At 41.1% G+C, this 26869-nt stretch overlaps 2 protein-coding genes across 2 annotated transcripts; both read left to right on the forward strand.

Moving 5' to 3' along the window:
- The first annotated feature begins 1896 nt into the window (after positions 1–1896).
- Positions 1897–14356, forward strand: LOC306989673 (uncharacterized protein). Its single transcript, XM_079595586.1, has 8 exons — positions 1897–2121; positions 7070–7226; positions 7411–7603; positions 7785–7886; positions 8406–8507; positions 9027–9128; positions 9648–9749; positions 13842–14356. Exons 1-8 carry the CDS (start codon positions 2013–2015, stop codon positions 14154–14156), a joined length of 1182 nt encoding a protein of 393 aa, XP_079451712.1. The 5' UTR covers positions 1897–2012; the 3' UTR covers positions 14157–14356.
- An 884-nt stretch (positions 14357–15240) lies between these two features.
- On the forward strand, positions 15241–24360 carry LOC306989607 (uncharacterized protein; the record flags this gene model as incomplete). The annotated part of the gene is made up of 5 exons (XM_079595456.1): positions 15241–17971; positions 18095–18136; positions 18226–18333; positions 19761–19874; positions 23996–24360. 5 exons carry the CDS (start codon positions 15241–15243, stop codon positions 24208–24210), a joined length of 3210 nt encoding a protein of 1069 aa, XP_079451582.1. The 3' UTR covers positions 24211–24360.
- Between the last annotated feature and the right edge of the window lie 2509 nt (positions 24361–26869).

Raw genomic sequence — 26869 nt, forward strand, 5'->3', positions numbered from 1 at the left:
CTGCCATGTAGCTAACGTTAGCGTCATAATATTACTATTAGCAGTTGGCTTAACCTAATAACGTCACCACGGACATGACTGCGGGGCAGAGACGGGGTGCAGTGAAGTCGTGTCGTTAAAGGTGGAATCGGTTGTGAATTGTGAGCAAGACAGGGCAGGACTCGCTGATGGAGGTTAGCCAGAAGCTAACGCGCAGGACTGAAGCTACGGTGCCAAAATGCAGTCGTACAGAACATTTAGACGTCACGTCATTGACCCATATATATATATATATATAAACACATTTTTTAACAAATAAAAACACATTCTTAGCAGGACAGTTGAGAGAAAATAATAGAAAAGACCGCCTTCAAGTTTTTCCAAATTTACATTGCAATTACAGCAATATAGCTGTAGCAATTCAGTTGTGGATGTTTTGGTCACATAATTTTTCAATAAAATGCGCAAAGTATTTAGTGAAAAATCTTTCCTGTTCTCAGTTGTCCATGTCCGTGACAATGTGAAGTGATGCTTGCCATTTTAGCATCTTATCTCAACTTAATTTTATATATATGTAAGGGTCAATGACGAATGAGGATTTTTGACATTATTATTTTTAGTATTTTAAAATTGGCCTGTCGAAAATCCTTATACGTCATTGACCCATATATATATATATATATATATATATATATATATATATATATATATATATATATATATATATATATATATATTTCTGCAACTGCGGGCACTTTTATGTCCCAGCAGTGAAATTTTTTATTTATGTTAAAATTTGTCATATGATGCTTTATAAATATATGCAGAGTGCCAATACACACCTTGACAAAAAATAGAATAACTGATTAATGTGATTTAATATAATATTATGAAGCAGTTATAGCTCAAAACACCATTTTTGTTAACGTCCCACACCTGTGGTCTCAATGTTAAGATACATAAAATAAGCTAATTTAATGTCTTTACCGCAGCAAATTTAGGTGTTGCGGTAAAGACCTTGTGTTGCGGTAGAGACAAATTAAAGGTTTACTGTATATTCAATTACAAATATTCAGTATATTATTAGTACTGAAGTATATATTCTATATTAGTATATATATAAACATGCCATTGTTGAACCCTAGATGAGACTTATTTTTATAGAAGTTTAGAAAGAAAAATGTATAAAATGAACGTTATTGTAAGGACACTTTTTAAGAAGATGACCTGAAAAACATAAAAAATAAACATGTTCCGGATTAAATTCTTAATGACTACATTCAATTTTGTGTACATTTTTATATGTATTACAGACTATGATGATTCAAATTGAAATTCATAGAGGTTGATTTTTTTTAAAATTGGGATAGTCAATAGTGCCCATAGTTGCAGAAACACCCATATATATAACACATTTTTAACAAATAAAAACACATTCTTAAATTTCAGAACATCTCACTGTGACTGATCAACTGATCGACAAATGTAGCAAGATGTGAAACCTTAGCTTGTTTAGACTGAATACTTCTAAGGGAAGTTTTCACCTAGCTTTTTGTCTGGGTGGTACCGGCCTACCCTGGACCCCCCCAAAACCATCCATGCGTGTATGTATGAGGAAGGATGTGATGCTGCATATGTCAGTCAATGGTCATGTGGCAACGCCGCCATGCTGCTGTACCAGAAGTTAGGTTTGACAGCCCTAGTTTAAATTGATTACTGAGTGTCTGTGCAGCACAACATGGTTATCATCTAACAAGTTAACTTCTCGGCTTCAACAGGCTCGGTCAGCTTTCAGTGTGCACATTTCAGAATTTGCATATTTCATTAGCTCGCGTTTGATGTTAAACAATGTGCATCCTGCAATAGCAAAGCTCAGTACACAGCTGTTGCAGCGTCTATGTGTTTGTATTAATGTCTGTTTATTTATTTATTTTACATAATAGATTTTTTTTGTGACTTGCTATTTTTCAAAAACCTTTTTGTGAGATTTGCCTTGACTAAGTACGAATTACAATTATTTTCACAGAGCCATTATGTCCGCAAGGAGGAGGAGAAAGAAGCCTATAGACGATGCAAAGACATACATTCTGTCTTGCACTGACAAGGATGGGTTTATGCAGAGATTCATTGACACTTACAAAGGTAAGTTGCAGAAGATTTTTTTATTTTTTTTGCCTTTGTCAAAGACAGACAGTGATCGAAGTGAGTGTGATACTTTACAGCCCAGGCAAGATTGTCAGAGTGCTTTGTCAGAATATTCTACTGAAGTGTCCAGAGAAGTAGAGCCTATTGCTGTGGTAGACTAGCTGCAGTTTAGAGTTTAAGGCAAATTTTCATCTTGATTGATCCCAAATAAGTGACATGGAAAGGAAAGGGCGAAGTTAATAGGGATAAAACATCTGCATTATAAAACATTAAAAGTAGATGTTATCATTCACATGTATGAATTTCAGTTATTTTCTTGTTGTTTCCCTTGGCCTGTTGGGTCTTATTTTTCATTTACTGAGCTCCTAAGGTTTTTGAAAAGCATTCGTTTTGATTTTTAAAATGATGCAGGAACCATGAAGTAGCACTTTCTTCTTCTCTGTTTCTGCTTCAGCATACAGTTTTTTCCTCACAGTCTCTGGGTGTCAAACCCCAATTATTACAAATTTGTAATTAATAAAGTTATTGCACTTGAGAATCCGAATTTCAATGCACCTTTCGTTCACTGCAACTTAAAGTCCCACTCCGATCATCTTTTGAGCTATTTTAAAGTGTTCTCAGTGGTCTTTAAATTATGATTATGCAGTTTTTAGCCCAAATCAAAAAACATGTGCTCTTTTCCAGGACTTTGCTTCTGCAGAGCGGCAGTAGCTCATTAGCAATTCGCCTCTGCGTTGTGGGCGGAGCCAGCGCTGCGGTAAATTATGAAAGCTAATACCAATATCTCTCTTCTTAGCACTGCATCCCACTAAAGCACACAGGTGTTGATCCGCCATCGTCTTCTCTACTCCTCAGAACCTGAGTGGAGTGGGGCAGGAGCTTGTGGCCCCCCCCCCAGAGTTATTACATCACAACTCCAGTCTGTTTTAGGCTGCCTTATAGTGACTGCCATTGGTTCACAGCCATTTGAATGCAGAAATACTCAAAAATGCAATTTTGGGCTTAATTTTCTAAAGATATGTCCTCTAGCTTTAGAAAAATGCCACAAGAACATGTTAACAACACGAAAAACATGATTTTCATCGGAGTGGGTCTTTAAAGGAACACTCCGACTTTTTGGGACTTTAGCCTATTCACCTTATCCCCCAGAGTTAGATAAGTCCATACATACCTTTTTCATCTCCGTGCGTGCTATAAGTCTGTTTGACGCACCCACCGCTAGCCTAGCTTAGCACAAAGACTGGATGTAAATGGTTGCAGCTAGCATACTAATCCAAATAAGTGACACAATAAAGCAAACATTTTCCTATTTACATGTTGTGACTTGTATAGTCACAGAGTGTACAAAAAACAAAGTCACATGAGACACAGACATATTTTAACCATATAAATACTGGGAACTATATTCTCTGAAGGCGAAGCACTGCTACTTGGGCGGAGTGATAACCGCAGCACATGAGACGCGCTCTGAACGAACTCTCTGCTCCTCACCACGGCGCGTCTCAGGTGCTGCGGTTATCACTCCGCCCAAGCAGCAGTGCTTCGCCTTCAGAGAATATAGTTTACAAATACAAATTTTGCTGGACGATAAATTGTCCAAGAAATTATCGCGATAAACGATAATATCGTCGATCTGAGACCATTTTCATCTATGTGCAGGTGCATGTGCATGTTTACTGTGTTACCGGCCGTGTTGTGCCAGTTCATACTTAAAAAGAACTAGCTCAAAGTTCAGTTCACACACAGATGATAATGAACTAGTTCATGTTCATAGTTCTTTTTTAATTTTTTATAAACTAAGTTCACACATCTAAAAATGAACTAGTTTACGTTCATTTGTTAAATTATTTTAACAAAGATGTAGGCTATTATTAATAATAATGTTATTTCAACACAATATCTCGTTATTTCGAAATAATATGTGTGCGTGCATCTGTAAATCCGGTGACGCGCGTATTGATTTTTATTAATAAACAAGTGTTTTCTCTAAAAGTGTCGACTCGGCTGCAAAGATGAAGTTGACGATCGCCATCTCCGTGAGAACGTGCTTATAGAGAGAAATGCACATAAGCCTAATAATGGATTACATAATCAGAGAGTAGCCTTTTTCTTTTTTCGTTTTGAATTATTTCGTTTAAAGACATTTCAAGCTTTGTGTATTTGATGTATTTGTCATGTCTGTGTGAGGCATACACTGAGTTTCGTTAAGTTAGGATGTGCTCTAGTTCACGTGCAATAGCGCGCGGGCGCCTCCGTTATATTTGTTTCGTCGGCCTATTCATTAAATACAGGCAATTGGTTGATGAAAAATTTATTAAAATTAAGATACAATTTATACAAAACGAAATTCACTTTGTAAAAAACGAAATTCACTTTAAAGAAAGGCTTTCTATAACAACTTCAACTTCAACGGTCAAAATCATGTCTGACCCGCTCCATGTGTCTCATATTGCGCATCCTATCTTACTCGGTCGTGCTGTTCACTTTTCATAAATCAACATAAATGGAAAAATAAAATAACATTATAATATTTTAACAAATATGAAAAGCGCTTTTTTTTTAATGGCTACAACAGTATAGTAGGCCTACATAGCCTACTCTCTATTTGTACAAGTTTCTGCACATTAATTTAATTCTGAATTTTAAACACACAAGTTGAAAGGCATTTGTTCAAAAATCAAGTTCACGGATAATTGTGCGTGCATTTATTAGCCTAATCATTATGATAGGCTACTAAAATCCTAACAAATAGGCTATGCTATGTACAAAAAATCTGATGAGTTCTCTCGAAAAATCTCTCGTTCACGATCATTGTATGAAAAGTGATTCGTTCAGTTCAGCGTTCGGCGAAAATATGAACGTCGTTCATTGAATGCGTTCATGCACAACACTGGGTTTTAGTCGATACTGTTTTACAACAAATGCGACATACCGGCTCGCTCAGGTTAAGTGGTTCACCACGGTCATTCGGTTTGAATCCGAAGTGCTCCCACACTGCAGCTGTCGCGTTTGGCTTTAAAACCAATTCCATGTCACAACTTGCGTCTCGTCTTTTCGCTCTTCTCGGCAGTCGCCTCAAGCACTCCCTCTTCCCACACAAAGTCCATGTGACTGACAAGCGCCGCCTCCCCACACAAAAGACAATGCAACTGACAAGAGGGTTCACTTCTCCTACGCTAAGGAAACGAGAGTTGTCATTCAGTCGCGGATAAAAAACAAGTAGGCTATGCAAATTAAATTATCGCGGCTAGAAAAATTATCGAGGTCATTTTTTTTATCGTGCGATTAATCGATTTATCGACTATCGCGACAGGCCTACCATTTACATCCAGTCTTTGTGCTAAGCTAGGCTAGCGGTGGGTGCGTCAAACAGACTTATAGCACGCACGGAGATGAAAAAGGTATGTATGGACTTATCTAACTCTGGGGGATAAGGTGAATAGGCTAAAGTCCCAAAAAGTCGGAGTGTTCCTTTAAAGCTCATTTGCACAATACATTATTTAACCAGTCTCTCTATTTGTTGTATATACGTTTATTATATTGCTTTTCTGTGTCCTATATTTATTTTGTAAATCAGGATTACTTTCTGTTTTTTATATTGCTATTTAATATTTAGTTTCATGCCTTGCTGCGGCTACAATGTAATTTTCCAGTTTTGGATCAATATAGTACATCTGTCTGTCTGTCTATGTCAAAAGTCTGAGTTGCATGATGTTCTTACGCTTCACTGGTGTTACCTGCACTAAATGGTACACGGCACTCTCAGTTTAAAGGAGTCATAACCTAGTATTACCTTGGATACCCACGCTCTATTATAGTCTTTTCAGGCTCTTCTAAAAAAATTAACACAGAGCTCCTCTGACCCTTATTTCTGAAGGCATTATTGTCTCGCGAGATCTGATGCGATATTTTGGCTGTCGTGGACGGTCATTTTAATAATTCAAATGAGGGGCGCGTTGATTGGTGGCAGGAAGGAGGGGGGTTGACACCGCAGGTAACTTCAGCATATCATTCCAAAATGACATCATGGCGCAAGTTGTGAATGAACCCGACCTGGCCGCAACCTACGGGATTCAACCGTAAATGCACGAGCCAGACTCTGAACCTGAGCTGGAAAGGTAAGATGTAGAGTCGATGGAAGTGAGATCAACGTTTGCTATCATGTGGTGTTTTTGCCTTGTTTCACGTTGTGGTTTTTTAGACATTCAAATTTGTGAACGATTCCGGCGTAAAATGATTAGCACAGACACAGACACCTAACGTTAAGCCAGTGGGAAGGGTTGTAGGAACCGCGTCATTAAAAATTAATTTAATCCACTGGTCCCTGACAGCTTGGTCCGTTCTTGGGAGAGAAAACACATTTAAGTTACATGTTGATTCTGGCAGTCAACAACAGAGCAACTCACGTGTGCGTAACTACGTTTCTGCATCTTTCGCGACTAAATATGAGGGGGAGAGGGCGGGCTTCCTGCAGCATAGGTCTGCGGTGTCCATATATGGTGTATCCAGAAATTAAAATCTCGTGTTTGAGTGCGCGTGCACGTGGCTGGTTTACGAACCCTGGGGTAAACAAACGCTTCACTTTTAAATATCAGGTTCCCGGCCAGTGTATAATCGTTAGGCAATCATAACATACATTGATTCTCGTGGAAAAGTGAAAATTACAGGTAATGACTCCTTTAAGGGAACCGAACAGAGCATAGACAGGACCTCAGTAATGCATTAATGTGGATGGGTCTGCATCAAAAACATTTTTTGGCCACATAAAGTCTGATCAAAAAAGCACTTTACCTGTAGAGTGTGTATCACAACTGGGAGAGTGTTGAGCATTGTCTGCAGGTAATACACTGACTAGACGCAAGAACCTCAACCTCACTTTGAAAATACTGTAGTATCTCTTTTTGAGTCCCAGAATGAAATGTTTAATTATTATATATTATTGTAGGAAGAGGAGTGTTTGCCGCACACCCCATTGAACCCGGGGACTTCGTGTTGGAGTACAGGGGTAAACTCCTCACACAGGAGGAATGCAAGTCAAGAAAATACTCCGAGATTGAAAGCACATTTCTCTTTGACTTTCAGTGGCAGAATCATCACTTATGGTAAACATTGAAAGATGGATGTTTTGTATTGATTTAGAGAAATTATGAGTTAACCCTGAAACAAGGGTTTAATACTTGATGAATGAATGAAGCACAAATACTCTTAAATTCTTTTGAAAATAACTCTTTCAATAAAACTTTTAAAAGAATGTAAAACTATTACCATTTTTCTGATACTTTTCAGCCTGGATGCATCGGAAGAAGATCGATCTCTCGGAAGATTGGTCAATGACAACCAGAAAAATCCAAATTGCGTTATGAAAAAAATCATAGTTGACAACAAACCCCATTTGTGCCTTTTTTCTCTGAAGAAAATAGAAATAGGAGATGAAATTGATTATAACTATGGTGATTCAAAATGGCCTTGGCGCAGTAAGGTGAGTTGGTTAGATGAAGTATAGAGATTTCTTTATTTAAATTTTTTGTTGCAAAAGCAAATTTTGTATTTCTCCAATATTAACCATGTTTCTAATATTACTCTTGACTGTCTATGGAAATGCATTTAATCTTTGATCTGTGATGTGTGTTAAAATGAGTTCTTCTTTATCTGCAATCCAGTTGAAAAAAACCCAAGCTCCAGCCGCAGCAGTAGAGAATGAGACCAGCCCTGTTCCTCAGACGCTAAATGATGGACCAAACCCAGATCAGACCTGCACACAGGTAAAAGTACATTCAAACGCATTCATCTATGCTGACATGTGGTGGTGTTCTATTACTAAAGTGGACCAATGCTTATGTGGCTTTATATTGGCTGCTAAAGGCCAGGTAATGTCACACACACCGGCATGTTTCCAGTCATGTTCTTATGGGGTCCTTCCATCTTCCAAGTACATTTGTTTCTCTAGTCTCTCCTTTACACACTCATGTGTCTGTAGTCTGACCCATGTGGGGCCCTTCCGTCTAGTTCTTACTGTAATTGTTTTTAATGCACTATGGCAACACCTGACATGACCTCAACTGTGATTTTCACATTCGTAATTGTATACTGTATCTGAGCCGTTCGATGTTTTAAAGCAATATTTTGATTTGATCCACTGCAAACTCCTGGAATAGACGTGAGCTGCTTTTTAGTCCATGCTCTCAGTTGAAGTTCAGTGCTGTTTCACCATTAGATGACCTTATTAGCCTGTGAATGTCTCTTCAGACAGTTCTGAGACTCTTCTTGTCTGTCTATTTCAGGTGAAAGGCCTTCAGACTCCTGCCGCAGCAGTAGAGAATGAGACCAGCCCTGTTCCTCAGACGCTAAATGATGGACCAAACCCAGATCAGACCTGCACACAGGTAAAAGTACATTCAAACGCATTCATCTATGCTGACATGTGGTGGTGTTCTATTACTAAAGTGGACCAATGCTTATGTGGCTTTATATTGGCTGTTAAAGGCCAGGTAATGTCACACACACCGGCATGTTTCCAGTCATGTTCTTATGGGGTCCTTCCATCTTTCAAGTACATTTGTTTCTCTAGTCTCTCCTTTACACACTCATGTGTCTGTAGTCTGACCCATGTGGGGCCCTTCCGTCTAGTTCTTACTGTAATTGTTTTTAATGCACTATGGCAACACCTGACATGACCTCAACTGTGATTTTCACATTCGTAATTGTATACTGTATCTGAGCCGTTCGATGTTTTAAAGCAATATTTTGATTTGATCCACTGCAAACTCCTGGAATAGATGTGAGCTGCTTTTTAGTCCATGCTCTCAGTTGAAGTTCAGTGCTGTTTCACCATTAGATGACCTTATTAGCCTGTGAATGTCTCTTCAGACAGTTCTGAGACTCTTCTTGTCTGTCTATTTCAGGTGAAAGGCCTTCAGACTCCTGCCGCAGCAGTAGAGAATGAGACCAGCCCTGTTCCTCAGACGCTAAATGATGGACCAAACCCAGATCAGACCTGCACACAGGTAAAAGTACATTCAAACGCATTCATCTATGCTGACATGTGGTGGTGTTCTATTACTAAAGTGGACCAATGCTTATGTGGCTTTATATTGGCTGCTAAAGGCCAGGTAATGTCACACACACCGGCATGTTTCCAGTCATGTTCTTATGGGGTCCTTCCATCTTTCAAGTACATTTGTTTCTCTAGTCTCTCCTTTACACACTCATGTGTCTGTAGTCTGACCCATGTGGGGCCCTTCCGTCTAGTTCTTACTGTAATTGTTTTTAATGCACTATGGCAACACCTGACATGACCTCAACTGTGATTTTCACATTCGTAATTGTATACTGTATCTGAGCCGTTCGATGTTTTAAAGCAATATTTTGATTTGATCCACTGCAAACTCCTGGAATAGATGTGAGCTGCTTTTTAGTCCATGCTCTCAGTTGAAGTTCAGTGCTGTTTCACCATTAGATGACCTTATTAGCCTGTGAATGTCTCTTCAGACAGTTCTGAGACTCTTCTTGTCTGTCTATTTCAGGTGAAAGGCCTTCAGACTCCTGCCGCAGCAGTAGAGAATGAGACCAGCCCTGTTCCTCAGACGCTAAATGATGGACCAAACCCAGATCAGACCTGCACACAGGTAAAAGTACATTCAAACGCATTCATCTATGCTGACATGTGGTGGTGTTCTATTACTAAAGTGGACCAATGCTTATGTGGCTTTATATTGGCTGTTAAAGGCCAGGTAATGTCACACACACCGGCATGTTTCCAGTCATGTTCTTATGGGGTCCTTCCATCTTCCAAGTACATTTGTTTCTCTAGTCTCTCCTTTACACACTCATGTGTCTGTAGTCTGACCCATGTGGGGCCCTTCCGTCTAGTTCTTACTGTAATTGTTTTTAATGCACTATGGCAACACCTGACATGACCTCAACTGTGATTTTCACATTCGTAATTGTATACTGTATCTGAGCCGTTCGATGTTTTAAAGCAATATTTTGATTTGATCCACTGCAAACTCCTGGAATAGACGTGAGCTGCTTTTTAGTCCATGCTCTCAGTTAAAGTTCAGTGCTGTTTCACCATTAGATGACCTTATTAGCCTGTGAATGTCTCTTCAGACAGTTCTGAGACTCTTCTTGTCTGTCTATTTCAGGTGAAAGGCCTTCAGACTCCTGCCGCAGCAGTAGAGAATGAGACCAGCCCTGTTCCTCAGACGCTAAATGATGGACCAAACCCAGATCAGACCTGCACACAGGTAAAAGTACATTCAAACGCATTCATATATGCTGACATGTGATGGTGTTCTATTACTAAAGTGGACCAATGCTTATGTGGCTTTATATTGGCTGTTAAAGGCCAGGTAATGTCACACACACCGGCATGTTTCCAGTCATGTTCTTATGGGGTCCTTCCATCTTCCATATACATTTGTTTCTCTAGTCTCTCCTTTACACACTCATGTGTCTGTAGTCTGACCCATGTGGGGCCCTTCCGTCTAGTTCTTACTGTAATTGTTTTTAATGCACTATGGCAACACCTGACATGACCTCAACTGTGATTTTCACATTCGTAATTGTATACTGTATCTGAGCCGTTCGATGTTTTAAAGCAATATTTTGATTTGATCCACTGCAAACTCCTGGAATAGATGTGAGCTGCTTTTTAGTCCATGCTCTCAGTTGAAGTTCAGTGCTGTTTCACCATTAGATGACCTTATTAGCCTGTGAATGTCTCTTCAGACAGTTCTGAGACTCTTCTTGTCTGTCTATTTCAGGTGAAAGGCCTTCAGACTCCTGCCGCAGCAGTAGAGAATGAGACCAGCCCTGTTCCTCAGACGCTAAATGATGGACCAAACCCAGATCAGACCTGCACACAGGTAAAAGTACATTCAAACGCATTCATCTATGCTGACATGTGGTGGTGTTCTATTACTAAAGTGGACCAATGCTTATGTGGCTTTATATTGGCTGTTAAAGGCCAGGTAATGTCACACACACCGGCATGTTTCCAGTCATGTTCTTATGGGGTCCTTCCATCTTCCAAGTACATTTGTTTCTCTAGTCTCTCCTTTACACACTCATGTGTCTGTAGTCTGACCCATGTGGGGCCCTTCCGTCTAGTTCTTACTGTAATTGTTTTTAATGCACTATGGCAACACCTGACATGACCTCAACTGTGATTTTCACATTCGTAATTGTATACTGTATCTGAGCCGTTCGATGTTTTAAAGCAATATTTTGATTTGATCCACTGCAAACTCCTGGAATAGACGTGAGCTGCTTTTTAGTCCATGCTCTCAGTTAAAGTTCAGTGCTGTTTCACCATTAGATGACCTTATTAGCCTGTGAATGTCTCTTCAGACAGTTCTGAGACTCTTCTTGTCTGTCTATTTCAGGTGAAAGGCCTTCAGACTCCTGCCGCAGCAGTAGAGAATGAGACCAGCCCTGTTCCTCAGACGCTAAATGATGGACCAAACCCAGATCAGACCTGCACACAGGTAAAAGTACATTCAAACGCATTCATATATGCTGACATGTGATGGTGTTCTATTACTAAAGTGGACCAATGCTTATGTGGCTTTATATTGGCTGTTAAAGGCCAGGTAATGTCACACACACCGGCATGTTTCCAGTCATGTTCTTATGGGGTCCTTCCATCTTCCAAGTACATTTGTTTCTCTAGTCTCTCCTTTACACACTCATGTGTCTGTAGTCTGACCCATGTGGGGCCCTTCCGTCTAGTTCTTACTGTAATTGTTTTTAATGCACTATGGCAACACCTGACATGACCTCAACTGTGATTTTCACATTCGTAATTGTATACTGTATCTGAGCCGTTCGATGTTTTAAAGCAATATTTTGATTTGATCCACTGCAAACTCCTGGAATAGACGTGAGCTGCTTTTTAGTCCATGCTCTCAGTTGAAGTTCAGTGCTGTTTCACCATTAGATGACCTTATTAGTTCCTGTGAATGTCTCTTCAGACAGTTCTGAGACTCTTCTTGTCTGTCTATTTCAGGTGAAAGGCCTTCAGACTCCTGCCGCAGCAGTAGAGAATGAGACCAGCCATGTTCCTCAGACGCTAAATGATGGACCAAACCCAGATCAGACCTGCACACAGGTAAAAGTACATTCAAACGCATTCATATATGCTGACATGTGGTGGTGTTCTATTACTAAAGTGGACCAATGCTTATGTGGCTTTATATTGGCTGTTAAAGGCCAGGTAATGTCACACACACCGGCATGTTTCCAGTCATGTTCTTATGGGGTCCTTCCATCTTTCAAGTACATTTGTTTCTCTAGTCTCTCCTTTACACACTCATGTGTCTGTAGTCTGACCCATGTGTGGCCCTTCCGTCTAGTTCTTACTGTAATTGTTTTTAATGCACTATGGCAACACCTGACATGACCTCAACTGTGATTTTCACATTCGTAATTGTATACTGTATCTGAGCCGTTCGATGTTTTAAAGCAATATTTTGATTTGATCCACTGCAAACTCCTGGAATAGATGTGAGCTGCTTTTTAGTCCATGCTCTCAGTTGAAGTTCAGTGCTGTTTCACCATTAGATGACCTTATTAGCCTGTGAATGTCTCTTCAGACAGTTCTGAGACTCTTCTTGTCTGTCTATTTCAGGTGAAAGGCCTTCAGACTCCTGCCGCAGCAGTAGAGAATGAGACCAGCCCTGTTCCTCAGACGCTAAATGATGGACCAAACCCAGATCAGACCTGCACACAGGTAAAAGTACATTCAAACGCATTCATCTATGCTGACATGTGGTGGTGTTCTATTACTAAAGTGGACCAATGCTTATGTGGCTTTATATTGGCTGTTAAAGGCCAGGTAATGTCACACACACCGGCATGTTTCCAGTCATGTTCTTATGGGGTCCTTCCATCTTCCAAGTACATTTGTTTCTCTAGTCTCTCCTTTACACACTCATGTGTCTGTAGTCTGACCCATGTGGGGCCCTTCCGTCTAGTTCTTACTGTAATTGTTTTTAATGCACTATGGCAACACCTGACATGACCTCAACTGTGATTTTAACATTCGTAATTGTATACTGTATCTGAGCCGTTCGATGTTTTAAAGCAATATTTTGATTTGATCCACTGCAAACTCCTGGAATAGATGTGAGCTGCTTTTTAGTCCATGCTCTCAGTTGAAGTTCAGTGCTGTTTCACCATTAGATGACCTTATTAGTTCCTGTTCGATGTTTTAAAGCATCTTTTTGATTTGAATTTTGATTTTAAATATTTTGATTTGATGCACTGAAAACCCCTGTAATGGTCAATTGGACCATGGACCAATGCTCATGGGGCTTTAAAGTAGTCAGGTGACCTTATTGGGTTGTAAAGGCCAGGTAATGTAACACACACTGGCATCTTTCCAGTGCCATTCTTGTGGGGCACCTTTTAATGCATTATGGTAACATCTGTGGAGAAAAAAGAAGAAAATCTGCATACTGGGTTAAAGCTCACAGTTACCTTTTTTATTGACTAAAAAACAAACGTTTCGATCCAAATGGTCTTCCTCAGGCAACTATATGATAGTATTGTAATACTATAGTATAGCTGTACACTGATTTTAACATTTATAATTGTACACTGTCTAAAAGGGCTGATGTTCACATTTCTGGATTTAGATTTTTAGTCAGACCATGCCATGTTTCTTTGGCCAAACTTTCTAATTCCATACTTACTGAATTTTTGTTTATTTTTAGGTATTTACTGTCCAAGGATTTTCACTGGTTGATTATCCAGATAGTGATGAAACTGATGAGGATGGTATGGAAAACGAACCTCCCACCCCACACCTGGATGTTATTATAGGGCAGAATGATATTGGCCCAGATGTTTCAGATCATTTGTACGATTCAGATGAAACTGTTGTGAAAGAAACTTGTGATGAGGCTTCTCCAAGCAACCATTCCAACAATCAATCGGATGATGAACTTGTTCCACCATTGAGACGCACAAAAAGCATTCTGGTAAGCCCCAAAACACATTTTAACAATATAATTAACTTGTTTATGTGATCAATTTTGTGCCACTAGTAAGTGAATTTGAATTATTTTATATTTGAATGGGAATCATTCACTTTGAACCTGAATCGATTGTTTTGAACAATTGCTTTTAAAATCTGAATCTAAATGGACTCATTTGAAATTGAATCTATTGGATTGGCATAAACACCTTTAGGAGTGATGTCCAGAGATCAGCGCTCAGGTGTGTTCTTAAAAAAAAAAAAAAAAAAAAAAGATACAACGTGCCCAGTGGTGTAGGCTACTGGTCAGCCAGCATACCGGGACAAACCCCGGTAGGCCGACGCTATCACTCCCGGACGCCGCGGCCGGTCTCTGTTGCCAAAATCCGGTCGCGTCCTCCTCCTCGCCTGGTGCATTAATTATCAATTAAATAGAGATCACCAACAATCAATCAGTAATCATTTATTAGAGAGCTCAACTCTTCTTTTCTGACTGATTGCTGATTTTTTATTGATAGGGAGACAATTGTGAGGTGAGGAAGACACTTCGGAAAATTGACTAATCTCTCCCTCTCTCTTGAGTAGTTCCATGTCTACAGGAATGACACCATATCATTATGATGAATCATTTGCTGTGAAGTCATTCAATTTAACAATCAAATGCATTAAAACTGAAACGTTACTCTTTTTTTAATAATTTTGTCAACGTTTACTCCACCTGAAAGGCAGTTTGGACATGGGCCTCAGCAGGTGGATGGAGGGGTAATATTGGTCAATAATTTTCATAGGTGTCTAGCTCACCTGACAACCTCTGAATGGTCTCCCTATCAATTAAAAATACAGCAAAATATCTCCATGTCTCCCTTTTTGCAGATGGACAGAGTACGAGATTTTACCCACAGTCTCTATGATTCAAGTAGCGACGATGCAGAGGAGACTCCTTTTTTTAAGCCTGAAAGGGATTCAAAGAAGCTGAGAAGAAGGTCTTGCCGTCCCGTAAGTCGGGGGGAAATGGTCCATACACATTTTTCTTAATTTAGTATCCTGAGCCTGTTCAATCAGTATACTCAGGTTTTTTATATTTAATGTTGCAAAAATAGTTATTAAAAGATGTGTGTTTGTTTTTAAAGATTCAGATGAATCTCTTGGAATCGGATGACTCAAACTTAGGTAGCGAAGAGGAGTATATTCCAAATCCCATGGATGAAAGCGCAGAAAGTGATAGCAGTATGGAATTAACCCTGGAAAAGGAAAAAAAGAACAAAGGTGCATCATCCAGTCAGAGCAAGTTTAAGCCCAGAGAGAGAAGTAGATCCTCCCGAGAGAGTGGAAGCGAGTCCTCCAGACAGAGCAAGTCCAAGCCCAGAGAGAGAAGAAGTAGATCCTCCCGAGAGAGTGGAAGCGAGTCCTCCAGACAGAGCAAGTCTAAGCCCAGGGAGAGTGGAAGTAGATCCTCCAGAGAGAGTGGAAGCGAGTCCTCCAGTCAGAGCAAGTCTAAGCCCAGGGAGAGTGGAAGTAGATCCTCCCGAGAGAGTGGAAGCGAGTCCTCCAGTCAGAGCAAGTCTAAGCCCAGGGAGAGTGGAAGTAGATCCTCCCGAGAGAGTGGAAGCAAGTCCTCCAGACAGAGCAAGTCTAAGCCCAGGGAGAGTGGAAGTAGATCCTCCCGAGAGAGTGGAAGCGTGTCGTCCAGACAGAGCAAGTCTAAGCCCAGGGAGAGTGGAAGTAGATCCTCCCGAGAGAGTGGAAGCGTGTCCTCCAGACAGAGCAAGTCTAAGCCCAGGGAGAGTGGAAGTAGATCCTCCCGAGAGAGTGGAAGCAAGTCCTCCAGACAGAGCAAGTCTAAGCCCAGGGAGAGTGGAAGTAGATCCTCCCGAGAGAGTGGAAGCGAGTCCTCCAGACAGAGCAAGTCTAAGCCCAGGGAGAGTGGAAGTAGATCCTCCCGAGAGAGTGGAAGCAAGTCCTCCAGACAGAGCAAGTCTAAGCCCAGGGAGAGTGGAAGTGAATCCTCTAGTCATAGCCAATTTGACTTTAGCCAGAGAAGACTTTTGGAAAGATGTCATGATCCCACACAAAGATTTCCAAATAGCAGAGTTGATGGGAATGAAAAGGAAATAGCAACATATTCTGAAAACAATGTTTCAGTGCCCCTGGAAGAAGAGCAGTATATATTTGTCAGTCCAACTTTAAAGAAAGATGATGGATCCAGAAGCTATAACAAGAAACATTTCTGCTTTTATTGCAGGAAGTTTGTCCAGAAAATGTCAAGACACTTGTGGCGTAAACACCAAGATCAATTGGATGTTGCGAAAGCATTCAGTTTTCCAAAAAACTCAAAGGAAAGAAAACTACAATTGGACTACATACGAAATAAGGGAAACTTCGAGCACAACAGTCATGTTTTGGAAACACAAAAAGGAAAACTAATCCCATGTAAACAACCGGGGAAAAAATCAGATGGACATAAATTTGCACATTGCATTCACTGCTATGGGTTGTTCTCAAGAAGAGCGATGTGGCGGCATTTCAAGGTCTGCAGTTTCAAACCCCAAAGTACTAAACCAGGTAAAAATAGAGTTCAGGCATTGTGTGCTTTCGCTGAACCTTCTCCATCGGAATATACAGACGCGTATTGGAAGTTCTTGAGTGTAATGATTCAGGACAAGATTGCAGTTGCAATTAAAGGAGACAACTGCATCCTCAATTATGGGTTCAGGTTGTTCAAAAAGAATGAGAAGATAGTTAGTCAACACCAGTATATACGCCAAAAACTGAGAGAACTTGGCAGGCTTTTATTGGAAGCTAAAAAAATCACGCATGTGAAGACCATTCAAGAACTCATCAAACCTGAACAGTACTCCCAGGTTGTCAGAGCTGCAAAGAACCTATCTGGATTCAGTGAGGAAACTGGCATATACCAATGTCCCTCTCTTGCACGCAAGGTAGGACACAGCCTGCATTCGTTGGCTATGTTTATCAAGTCCGAAGGACTGAAAAAGAAAGATAAAGAAACCATTAAAGATGCTGAGGAGTTCGCACAGTTGTATTTAGAGAGTTGGAGGTTTGATATTGCAGGCCAGGCATTAACCCAGCTTAACCGGGCCAAATGGAATGCACCGCAACTTTTACCTCTTACACAAGATATCCAAAGGCTACATTGCTATCTAGAAGAAAAACAGCAGCAACATCTCAAAGATTTAAAAGAACATCGTTCATCCACAAATTGGAAGGAACTTGCAAAAGTAACGCTGACTCAAGTTATGCTTTTTAATCGGCGGAGAGCAGGTGAAGTGTCCCGAATGCGCCTGTCTGCATACTTATCGAAGGACACATCAGAGGAACAAGGAGATGTAAATTTGGCCCTCACAGCGCTTGAGCAGAAGCTCTGCAGGCATTTTGTGCGAATAGCAATTGTTGGAAAAAGAGGAAGGAAGGTTCCTGTTCTTCTAACCCCATTAATGAGACAATCACTTGATGCTCTTACTGAGAGCAGAGAAGAATGTGGGGTGCTGAAGGACAATGAATATCTGTTTGCATTGCCAAAATCTGCCCATTACCTCAGGGCTTGTGACTGCATGAGGCAATTTGTCAGTGAATGTGCTGACATAAAAAATCCTCAAGCGCTAACATCAATTCAACTGAGGAAACATATTGCTACCCTGTCTACTGTATTGAACCTCAAAACCACTGAGCTTGACCAGTTGGCAGACTTCCTTGGTCATAATATCGCTGTTCACAGGAAACACTACAGGCTTCCAGAAAGCACCCTCCAATTAGCCAAAGTAAGTAAAGTCCTCCTGGCAATGGAACAAGGACGCCTAGGAGATTACAAAGGAAAGAGCCTCGATGAAATACAAGTCGATGTGAATGGTAATTAACTTTATATTCTTGAAGACACAATCATTTGAGAGATGATACTACTGTTGTATACTCTTGCAGATTGCCCATAGTTTCAGCTTTCCAAACTAAATTTTTTATCAATTATCATTTTAGAGACCATTGACATGGAGGGACCTTTAGCAGAGGACATTGAAGGTATGTGTATACCATGTTCCTAAATTGATTCTAAATGATCCATTTTAGATATTTTGTGTATTGTATTCTTAAGTTATTTCCCTCTCCAGATATCAGTATGCTAGGAGATGATGGGACAGACGATGAGGTCAGCATGTCATCCACGGAAGAATGTACCTCCACATCACAAAGTCAAAACCAGGGAGTGTCTGCAACCGGTGAGCTTGAACGCAATTCTTACCTTTCGTGCATTTCACACAGCACGTGGCAAAAATGTTAACATCAACAACTCCACCTCCCTCCTTTGTCCCACCCACCTCTTTCTCCTGCAACTCTGTCAGGAGACCTGTCTGATGCAGAGGCTGCACAATCAGTCAAACACAACCCCAGTTTTAAAACTGAACACTGCGTCAGTACTGCCTGAAATTACAAGTACCATTAACTTTGAGGTTAGCGTGAACCCACCTATTGCTTATAGGTTGCTCTAATCTCTAGGCACAGACTTCATACAGGGATTGCACAGCTACTCCAACACGTCCCTGTCACTACAGAACATCTGGAATGTGCGCGATAAAGTGATGCAGGACAATTCCCTGAGCACATTATTCAAGTCTGCTTCATAGCCGCAAACAGACTCCACGGTTGTCCGCATTGCTGAGCAGTGACCGCACTTGCACTGCAAAGGGTTGCCGACCCTTTCCTCACTGTCATCTCCGTCCGGAGCCGCTGCAGCTCCCTCAACTTCCGCAAAAACGGGCCTCTCAACCCTCCTCCTCATCACTGGCTCAAACGCATATGCCATCGGGTTAGATGACATCAAATAAACTCGTACAGCCTTGTCGTCTTGACATGTTTCCTCCTCGTCTGTGTACTCATACTCAACTCGCTGTAACTGTGTACTCGTCTCGCTGTAACTGTGTACTCGTACACAGTTGAAGAGGAAAAATGTTTGAGTAGCCGTGCAATCCCTGCGTGAAGTCAACCTATAAACAGTAGGTAAGGGCACACTAACCTAAACGTTAATGCTACTTGTAATGTCAGTAACAACAGTCGCTTTCTGTCTGATGAAATCAGTTCATCTTATATTGTCCAACATACAATCTTTTCGGCGCACAGCTACTTCAGCACTAGTGGACTGCGTGGGACGGTCTGTCGTCCGTACACTATATGAGGAAATATACTGCTTGAGTGCCACTATCCTTTAGGTCTTAGATGTTTCCCTGCTGCAACACACCTGATTCATTGTGCAGAGCTTGGCAACAAGCTGTTTGATCTATTTAATTTGAATCAGGTGTGTTGAAGCAGGGAAACATCTCAGACCTGCAGAATAGTGGCCCTTGAGGACTGGAGTTGCCCATACCTGGGCTAACATGACAACTAATATTTTCACGTCTCTAGTCACTTGAAAAGAATTTAGGACGATAGGAGACGGGATGAAATAAACTGTGTCTCTCTTTAAGAGACACATCCCATATACCGACTTCTTGTTAAGTGCCTTGAGACGACATCTGTTGTGAATCGGCGCTATATAAATAAACTAAATTGAATATACTAAATTGTTTTATAAAATAACACAACCACTGTACTGACGGCTATTACATATTTCATGTAGTGTATACTACAATAAAGTAATTTCTTTGTCCAGATGTCAGTATGCCAAGAGAAGAGGGGTCAGAAGATGAGGTCAGCATGTCATCCCTGCAAGAATGTCCCTCCACATCACAAGTCCAAAACCGGAGTGTGTCTGCAAAAAAGAGAGGTAAGCTTTGGGGCTTGCACTCTCTTTTCGGCCAGAGCTGCTCATTTATTTTTAAGGGCTTTTACTTTGCTTCCTTGACTCAACACTTGAAATATGTCTGTCCCTCCTTACTGTCCGGTGCCACAAGCCTGACTGGCTTGAAAGAAGCTGTTGCAGGAACAGACCTTGTGAGCCTGCATTGTTGTAGGGTTGGGGAAAGACTGGCATTATCACCTTTATATCAATAAGTTGTATTTAAAAAAAAAATCTTTAACACTTTATGGAGTTACTCAGGAAAAATGCTTGCATTTCCTCCAACAACGGAGGTGTACAGTGACCAGTTGAAAAACTCGAACAACCTATAATCACCTTAAATACCTCCTAACTGCTAGTGTTCCTTCATCCAAGTCTCATTAAGCCTCCACATGCAGCTGACTTTATTAAATAACCTTTTAAAAGTGCCTTGTAAATAGAAAATATTATTATTATTATTGTTTTTATTATTATTATTTTGTGAAATGCAAGAAAGAATAAAATTGCTTTAAGTGGGAGAGAGAGTGTTTATACTCGAGTGTAGGGTAAAAGCATCCTGTTGCAGTTTCTTTTCCAGAATTATAATGTAATGCCGTCAGAAGTACAATGAGCCACTGCAAACCACTCAGTTTAATAAATACAACACACAAAGAAAAAAGAATGCAATCAAAACAGTTAACTATAAATAAAGTTAAAAAGCAAAACTAAACGGAATGCGTCTGAGCAGGCACTCCTCCGTTGCTTTCTGCCTTTCGTTCACCCGTTGCAGCTCTTCCTTCAGCCAGTTGTCGGTCGTTCTCATGGGGGTTTTGGCAAAAGAGGGAGCACGGGGCTTGGAGAAGCTGCCAGCACAGGGGGGCTGGGGTTTTCCCACCGCTTCATGCTCTCTTTCAGCAACGAGACCCAAACATCCGGAGACTCGTGATCACTCTGGCCAATCACAAGAGAGTACATCCACGTAGCTGCGTTTGCGTAGCTGGGCAGCACGTCAGGTCCGAAGAGGTGCCCATTAAGCTGCATAATTAAGAATTAATGTGCAGTGTTTTTGTTTTTACCAAACCAGTGTATAAAATGAATAATAATCTCAGTCATGTTATTATGAAGAGTTGTTTATTCCAACAAATAAGAACTTTATTTATTTACATTGTTAACAGTGCAATGTCTGCAGTGTTCTCTCACTCTCCACTGAAATCTGTGTGCTCCGTGTGAAGTCCACCTTTACTTATAGTGGTAATCCCAGAAACGGTTCCTGTCCTCTGAAAAACAGAGGCGGACATCACACTTGCTGCATTGGGTATTGGTGTACCCTTTACTGCAATGTCTGCAGTGCCCTCTCTTTGTCTTCAGGGGGAAATGTCCAGTTTGGTCCATGCGCACATCCATGGGCGGTGGTTTGCGTGACTTTTTAGAAGAGGGAGCCTTTGGACTTCCATCATCCATGTGTGGTCTCTTTCCACTATTCGGAGGGCTCCTGTCTCTGGGCTCTTGTTGATTGAAGATGGCCGTCCTCTCTTTGGTGTTTTCAGTGTTGTGTCCACCAGATTAGAATATAAAGAACAAATGTATCAATTTATGTACATCTCAAATACCAGTGTGATTTATCACAAACAAGGTAAATAGCACAAATAGATCATTACCGTAATGAGAGAGGAAGCCAACTGTGCTTGGAACTTTCTCATGTTCAGTATCTCCTTCTTTGGCATCCTGAGAGTATAGGCTGTGCTGCTTGTAGAGGAGCCAGGCGTTGACCACAGCAAGGGTGATTGTGTGCCAGAAGATGTACATGTACCACCGCCAGGATTTCAGTGCGTACTTGTGTTTTGCTGTAAATTAGTCCAACAAATCCACACCTCCCATGTATTTATTGTAGATGCCCACAATGGAAGGCTTTCTAACGTCAATGTACGTTTTGGCGGCTTTGTCCCAGTGTTGAATCTCCTGAACAGGTTCTGGTCCAGCGAAGGATGACACAAGTGTCACCGCCCTGTTGTCGTACCATTTGACAGCACAGATGTTATTTCCCCTCCACTCTGTGGTCAAAGCTTTCTCTGCCCTTCTTCTTCAAGCTCTTCACATGTAAAGATTACAGTTGGGTAGATGCACTTGCCTGGCTGTTCCCACATAATGGATTCCTTGCTCAAGGAGCTTCACTACCAGTGGAACGAAGGTGAAGTAGTTGTCTGCCTAGATCTTGTTGTGTTGACCCTTTGGAAATGTGGAGGCAAGCTTTATTACAACAACACCTGACAATCCAAGTTCAGATTTGACTCGTACTTCATTGTTGCTCCCTTGGTAAACATCAAAGTCAAGCATCATGCTAAAGATTCCAGCTTTCACTCATACTTTAAAGCCCCATGAGCGTAGATTACCTTGCATATACTTCTTGATGCAGCTGAACTTCCCGTTGAAGGGTATCATCATCTTGTCCATGGAATGTGCTCTTCTGGTACCACCTGCAGGCAGTTTTCTCTGGAAACTCAGACCACGGCTTGATTCACTCAGAGTTTGTCCCTCTTTTCAGTCTCTGGCACGGTTAAATTGTTTACAAAATGTAATGTTCCATCCTCAGGTACATGCCCAATGCTGCCTGTATTTCTTTTGTATTAGTGTTGACTAATCTTTTGTCATTTTGAATGCTGTACTCATTCGTATTTGTTGCCAGAGCTTGAACCAAATCTTCTGACACAAACTTTTGGAATATTGCAGTGATGTGTGGAGGGAGGTGACATCATCTGTGAGAGCTTGACCAGAAAAATCAGTGACGTCTGTCATGTGGCATGATGTATTTCTTTGATTGCCCGGGCTCAATATTCACATTAGCTGGACAATCGGTAGGTTCTTGGTTTTCTTTGACCACAGAGACATCAATATCTGATTCTTCATCACTTGCATCAGTGTCGTCAAAATCTATGTCCACATCACTTTCTCCTTTTTGGATGATGGCAATTACATTGTGCACATTGTACCGAGGATTTCTCCTTGCTGGTGGCATTCTGAAATGAAAAAGATAAAATTGAAACAAATGTACATTGTATGTACAAATAGCACACATGCCTCATTATGACGTGTTCACACTTTTGACTGAAGCAGCCTATTCACACATCTCACCGGTCACACTATACCTAATGGCTCACCTATAGTAGACTGTGATTGTAATCCTTACAGGAATGCATTCAGCGTCCAGTTTACAACAAAATCTAACAGTGAGGAACATTTACACCTGTGCCAGAACAAAGCACCAGGAGCATCCCGCACAACTTGGAGGATTGGCCAGGTGTCTCTTGCAAAAGAGATCTTGGATCTCAATGGGACAGACCTGGTTAAATAAAGGTTATAGGCCTAATGATAATAAGCACTTTGACTATAAATTGATAAGAACATTTTGTTTATCAGTAGACTAAGAAAGGGAAGATTTGCACAAACAGAATTTCTTTGTTAGTAAGTCCTGCAGAATTTGATAGCAAATTATAATGTTTAGATATGGCAATATATCTTTCAACTTTAGTCTCTAATACAGTATAGAATATGTAATCCGATATAAAGCTAAAGGGTATAATGTTTAAATCATGTATAATTTGTTGTGAACATTTTCATTTAAGTTCCCCTCAATATGTTCCTCTTAAATACAGGGCAATTATGACTGCCACTCTCATCCAACATTGTAATATTGCAACATTTATAAAACAAGCTCTAAACAAAATTTAGGGCATATTTTCAACATTTACTGTATATGTCCTTGTTCTAGACACTGTAAGAAACACAGAAAAACATATTCCAAGCATTTTACTTACTTGAAGATGAATCCAGTCCAGTAAATCAAAGGGATGTTGGTTGATCAGAAAGTTGTAGGATATGTCACTTCTTGACTTAAGGGTGGGCTTTGTATACAAATCCTGGATCCAATTACATGGTTGGAATAAAATGTAAGACCCACAGATCATATTGATGTGGTTGTATAAATAAACAAACAAGAAAAAAAAGACAAAAGGGGTTTTGGGGAATAACCACAATTGTTGTAATTCTGAAACAGTGGGTCTTACAGGGTTAAGTAAGATTACAATTTCTTTATAAAAGAAAACCTACAATATTTTGTGTTTTTGCCTACATAGGAAAACAAACGGCCGTCAAAAGAAGCTGGACCCCAGACGAGTGTGCTGCAGTGGACACACATTTGAGGAGATTTATTGTAATGAATCAAGTTCCTGGTAAAGAAGAGTGTCAGCGCTGTATTTCTGCAGAACCTCAAGCTCTCAGAAACAGAGACTGGAAAGCAGTTAAATATTATGTTAAAAATCGCATTACAGCCCTGAGAAGAAAAGTATAGTGTGAAAGCACCTAATGGATCTGAGGTAAAACCAAAACATTAGAGGTAGGATCTTAAAATGTTTTGTCTTTGGTTGTGTTCTGTTGTAACGTTGTTGTTGTTGTTGTTGTAAGGGTTTGCTCAGGTTTTATGGCTGTCCAGTGGCCTACAAATATACACATTTCACAGTACTTATTTAATTTTATTTTTAATTTGATGGATGTAGGATGGATGTTGGATGGATATTGAATAGATGTTTGATCGATGGATGGATGGATGTTGGATGGATGTTCGAGAGATGGATGGATGTTTGATGGATGTAGGGTAGATGTTTGATGGATGGATGTTGGATGGATATTGAATAGATGTTTGATCGATGGATGGATGGATGTTGGATGGATGTTCGAGAGATGGATGGATGTTTGATGGATGGATGTTGGATGGATGTAGGTTAGATGTTGGATGGATGTAGGGTATATGTTGGATGGATGGATGTTGGATGGATGTAGGGTAGATGTTGGATGGATGGATGTTGGATGGATGTAGGGTAGATGTTGGATGGATGGATGTTGGATGGATGTAGGGTAGATGGATGTTGGATGGATGTAGGGTAGATGTTGGATGAATGTAGGGTAGATGTTGGATGGATGTAGGGTAGATGTTGGATGGATGGATGTTGGATGGATGTAGGGTAGATGTTGGATGGATGGATGTAGGGTAGATGTTGGATGGACGTAGGGTAGATGGATGGATGTAGGGTAGATGTTGGATGGACGTAGGGTAGATGTTGGATGGATGTTGGATGGATGTAGGGTAGATGTTGGATGGACGTAGGGTAGATGTTGGATGGACGTAGGGTAGATGTTGGATGGACGTAGGGTAGATGTTGGATGGATGTTGGATGGACGTAGGGTAGATGTTGGATGGACGTAGGGTAGATGTTGGATGGACGTAGGGTAGATGTTGGATGGACGTAGGGTAGATGTTGGATGGACGTAGGGTAGATGTTGGATGGACGTAGGGTAGATGTTGGATGGACGTAGGGTAGATGTTGGATGGACGTAAGGTAGATGTTGGATGGACGTAGGGTTGATGTTGGATGGACGTAGGGTAGATGTTGGATGGACGTAGGGTAGATGTTGGATGGACGTAGGGTAGATGTTGGATGGACGTAGGGTAGATGTTGGATGGACGTAGGGTAGATGTTGGATGGACGTAGGGTAGATGTTGGATGGACGTTGGATGGACGTAGGGTAGATGTTGGATGGACGTAGGGTAGATGTTGGATGGACGTAGGGTAGATGTTGGATGGACGTAGGGTAGATGTTGGATGGACGTAGGGTAGATGTTGGATGGACGTAGGGTAGACGTTGGATGGACGTTGGATGGACGTAGGGTGGACGTTGGATGGACGTAGGGTAGACGTTGGATGGACGTAGGGTAGACGTTGGATGGACGTAGGGTAGACGTTGGATGGACGTAGGGTGGACGTAGGGTAGACGTTGGATGGACGTAGGGTAGACGTTGGATGGACGTAGGGTAGACGTTGGATGGACGTAGGGTAGACGTTGGATGGACGTAGGGTAGACGTTGGATGGACGTAGGGTGGACGTTGGATGGACGTTGGATGGACGTAGGGTGGACGTTGGATGGACGTAGGGTGGACGTTGGATGGACGTAGGGTAGACGTTGGATGGACGTAGGGTAGACGTTGGATGGACGTAGGGTAGACGTTGGATGGACGTAGGGTAGACGTTGGATGGACGTAGGGTAGACGTTGGATGGACGTAGGGTAGACGTTGGATGGACGTAGGGTAGACGTTGGATGGACGTAGGGTAGACGTTGGATGGACGTAGGGTGGACGTTGGATGGACGTAGGGTGGACGTTGGATGGACGTTGGATGGACGTAGGGTAGACGTTGGATGGACGTAGGGTAGACGTTGGATGGACGTAGGGTAGACGTTGGATGGATGTTGGATGAATGTAGGGTAGATGTTGGATGGATGTAGGGTAGATGATGGATGGATGTTGACCAGATGTTGGATATATGGATGGATGGATGGATCTTGAACAGATGTTGGATATATGGATGGATGGATGTTGAACAGATGTTGGATATATGATGGATGTTGAACAGATGTTGGATATATGGATGGATGGATGTTGAACAGATGTTGGATATATGATGGATCTTGAACAGATGTTGGATATATGGATGGATGGATGTTGAACAGATGTTGGATATATGGATGGATGGATGGATCTTGAACAGATGTTGGATATATGGATGGATGGATGTTGAACAGATGTTGGATATATGATGGATGTTGAACAGATGTTGGATATATGGATGGATGGATGTTGAACAGATGTTGGATATATGATGGATCTTGAACAGATGTTGGATATATGGATGGATGTTGAACAGATGTTGGATATATGGATGGATGGATGGATCTTGAACAGATGTTGGATATATGGATGGATGGATGTTGAACAGATGTTGGATATATGGATGGATGGATGTTGAACAGATGTTGGATATATGGATGCATGTTGACCAGATGTTGGATGGATGGATGTTGGATATATGGATGGATGGATGTTGACCAGATGTTTGATATATGGATGGATGTTGGATGTGTGGATGTTGATATTCTTATTTATTTTAATTTACC

The sequence above is a fragment of the Phoxinus phoxinus genome (genome assembly GCF_949152265.1).
Source record: "Phoxinus phoxinus genome assembly, chromosome: 21".
In the NCBI taxonomy this organism is placed as follows: Eukaryota; Metazoa; Chordata; class Actinopteri; order Cypriniformes; family Leuciscidae; genus Phoxinus; species Phoxinus phoxinus.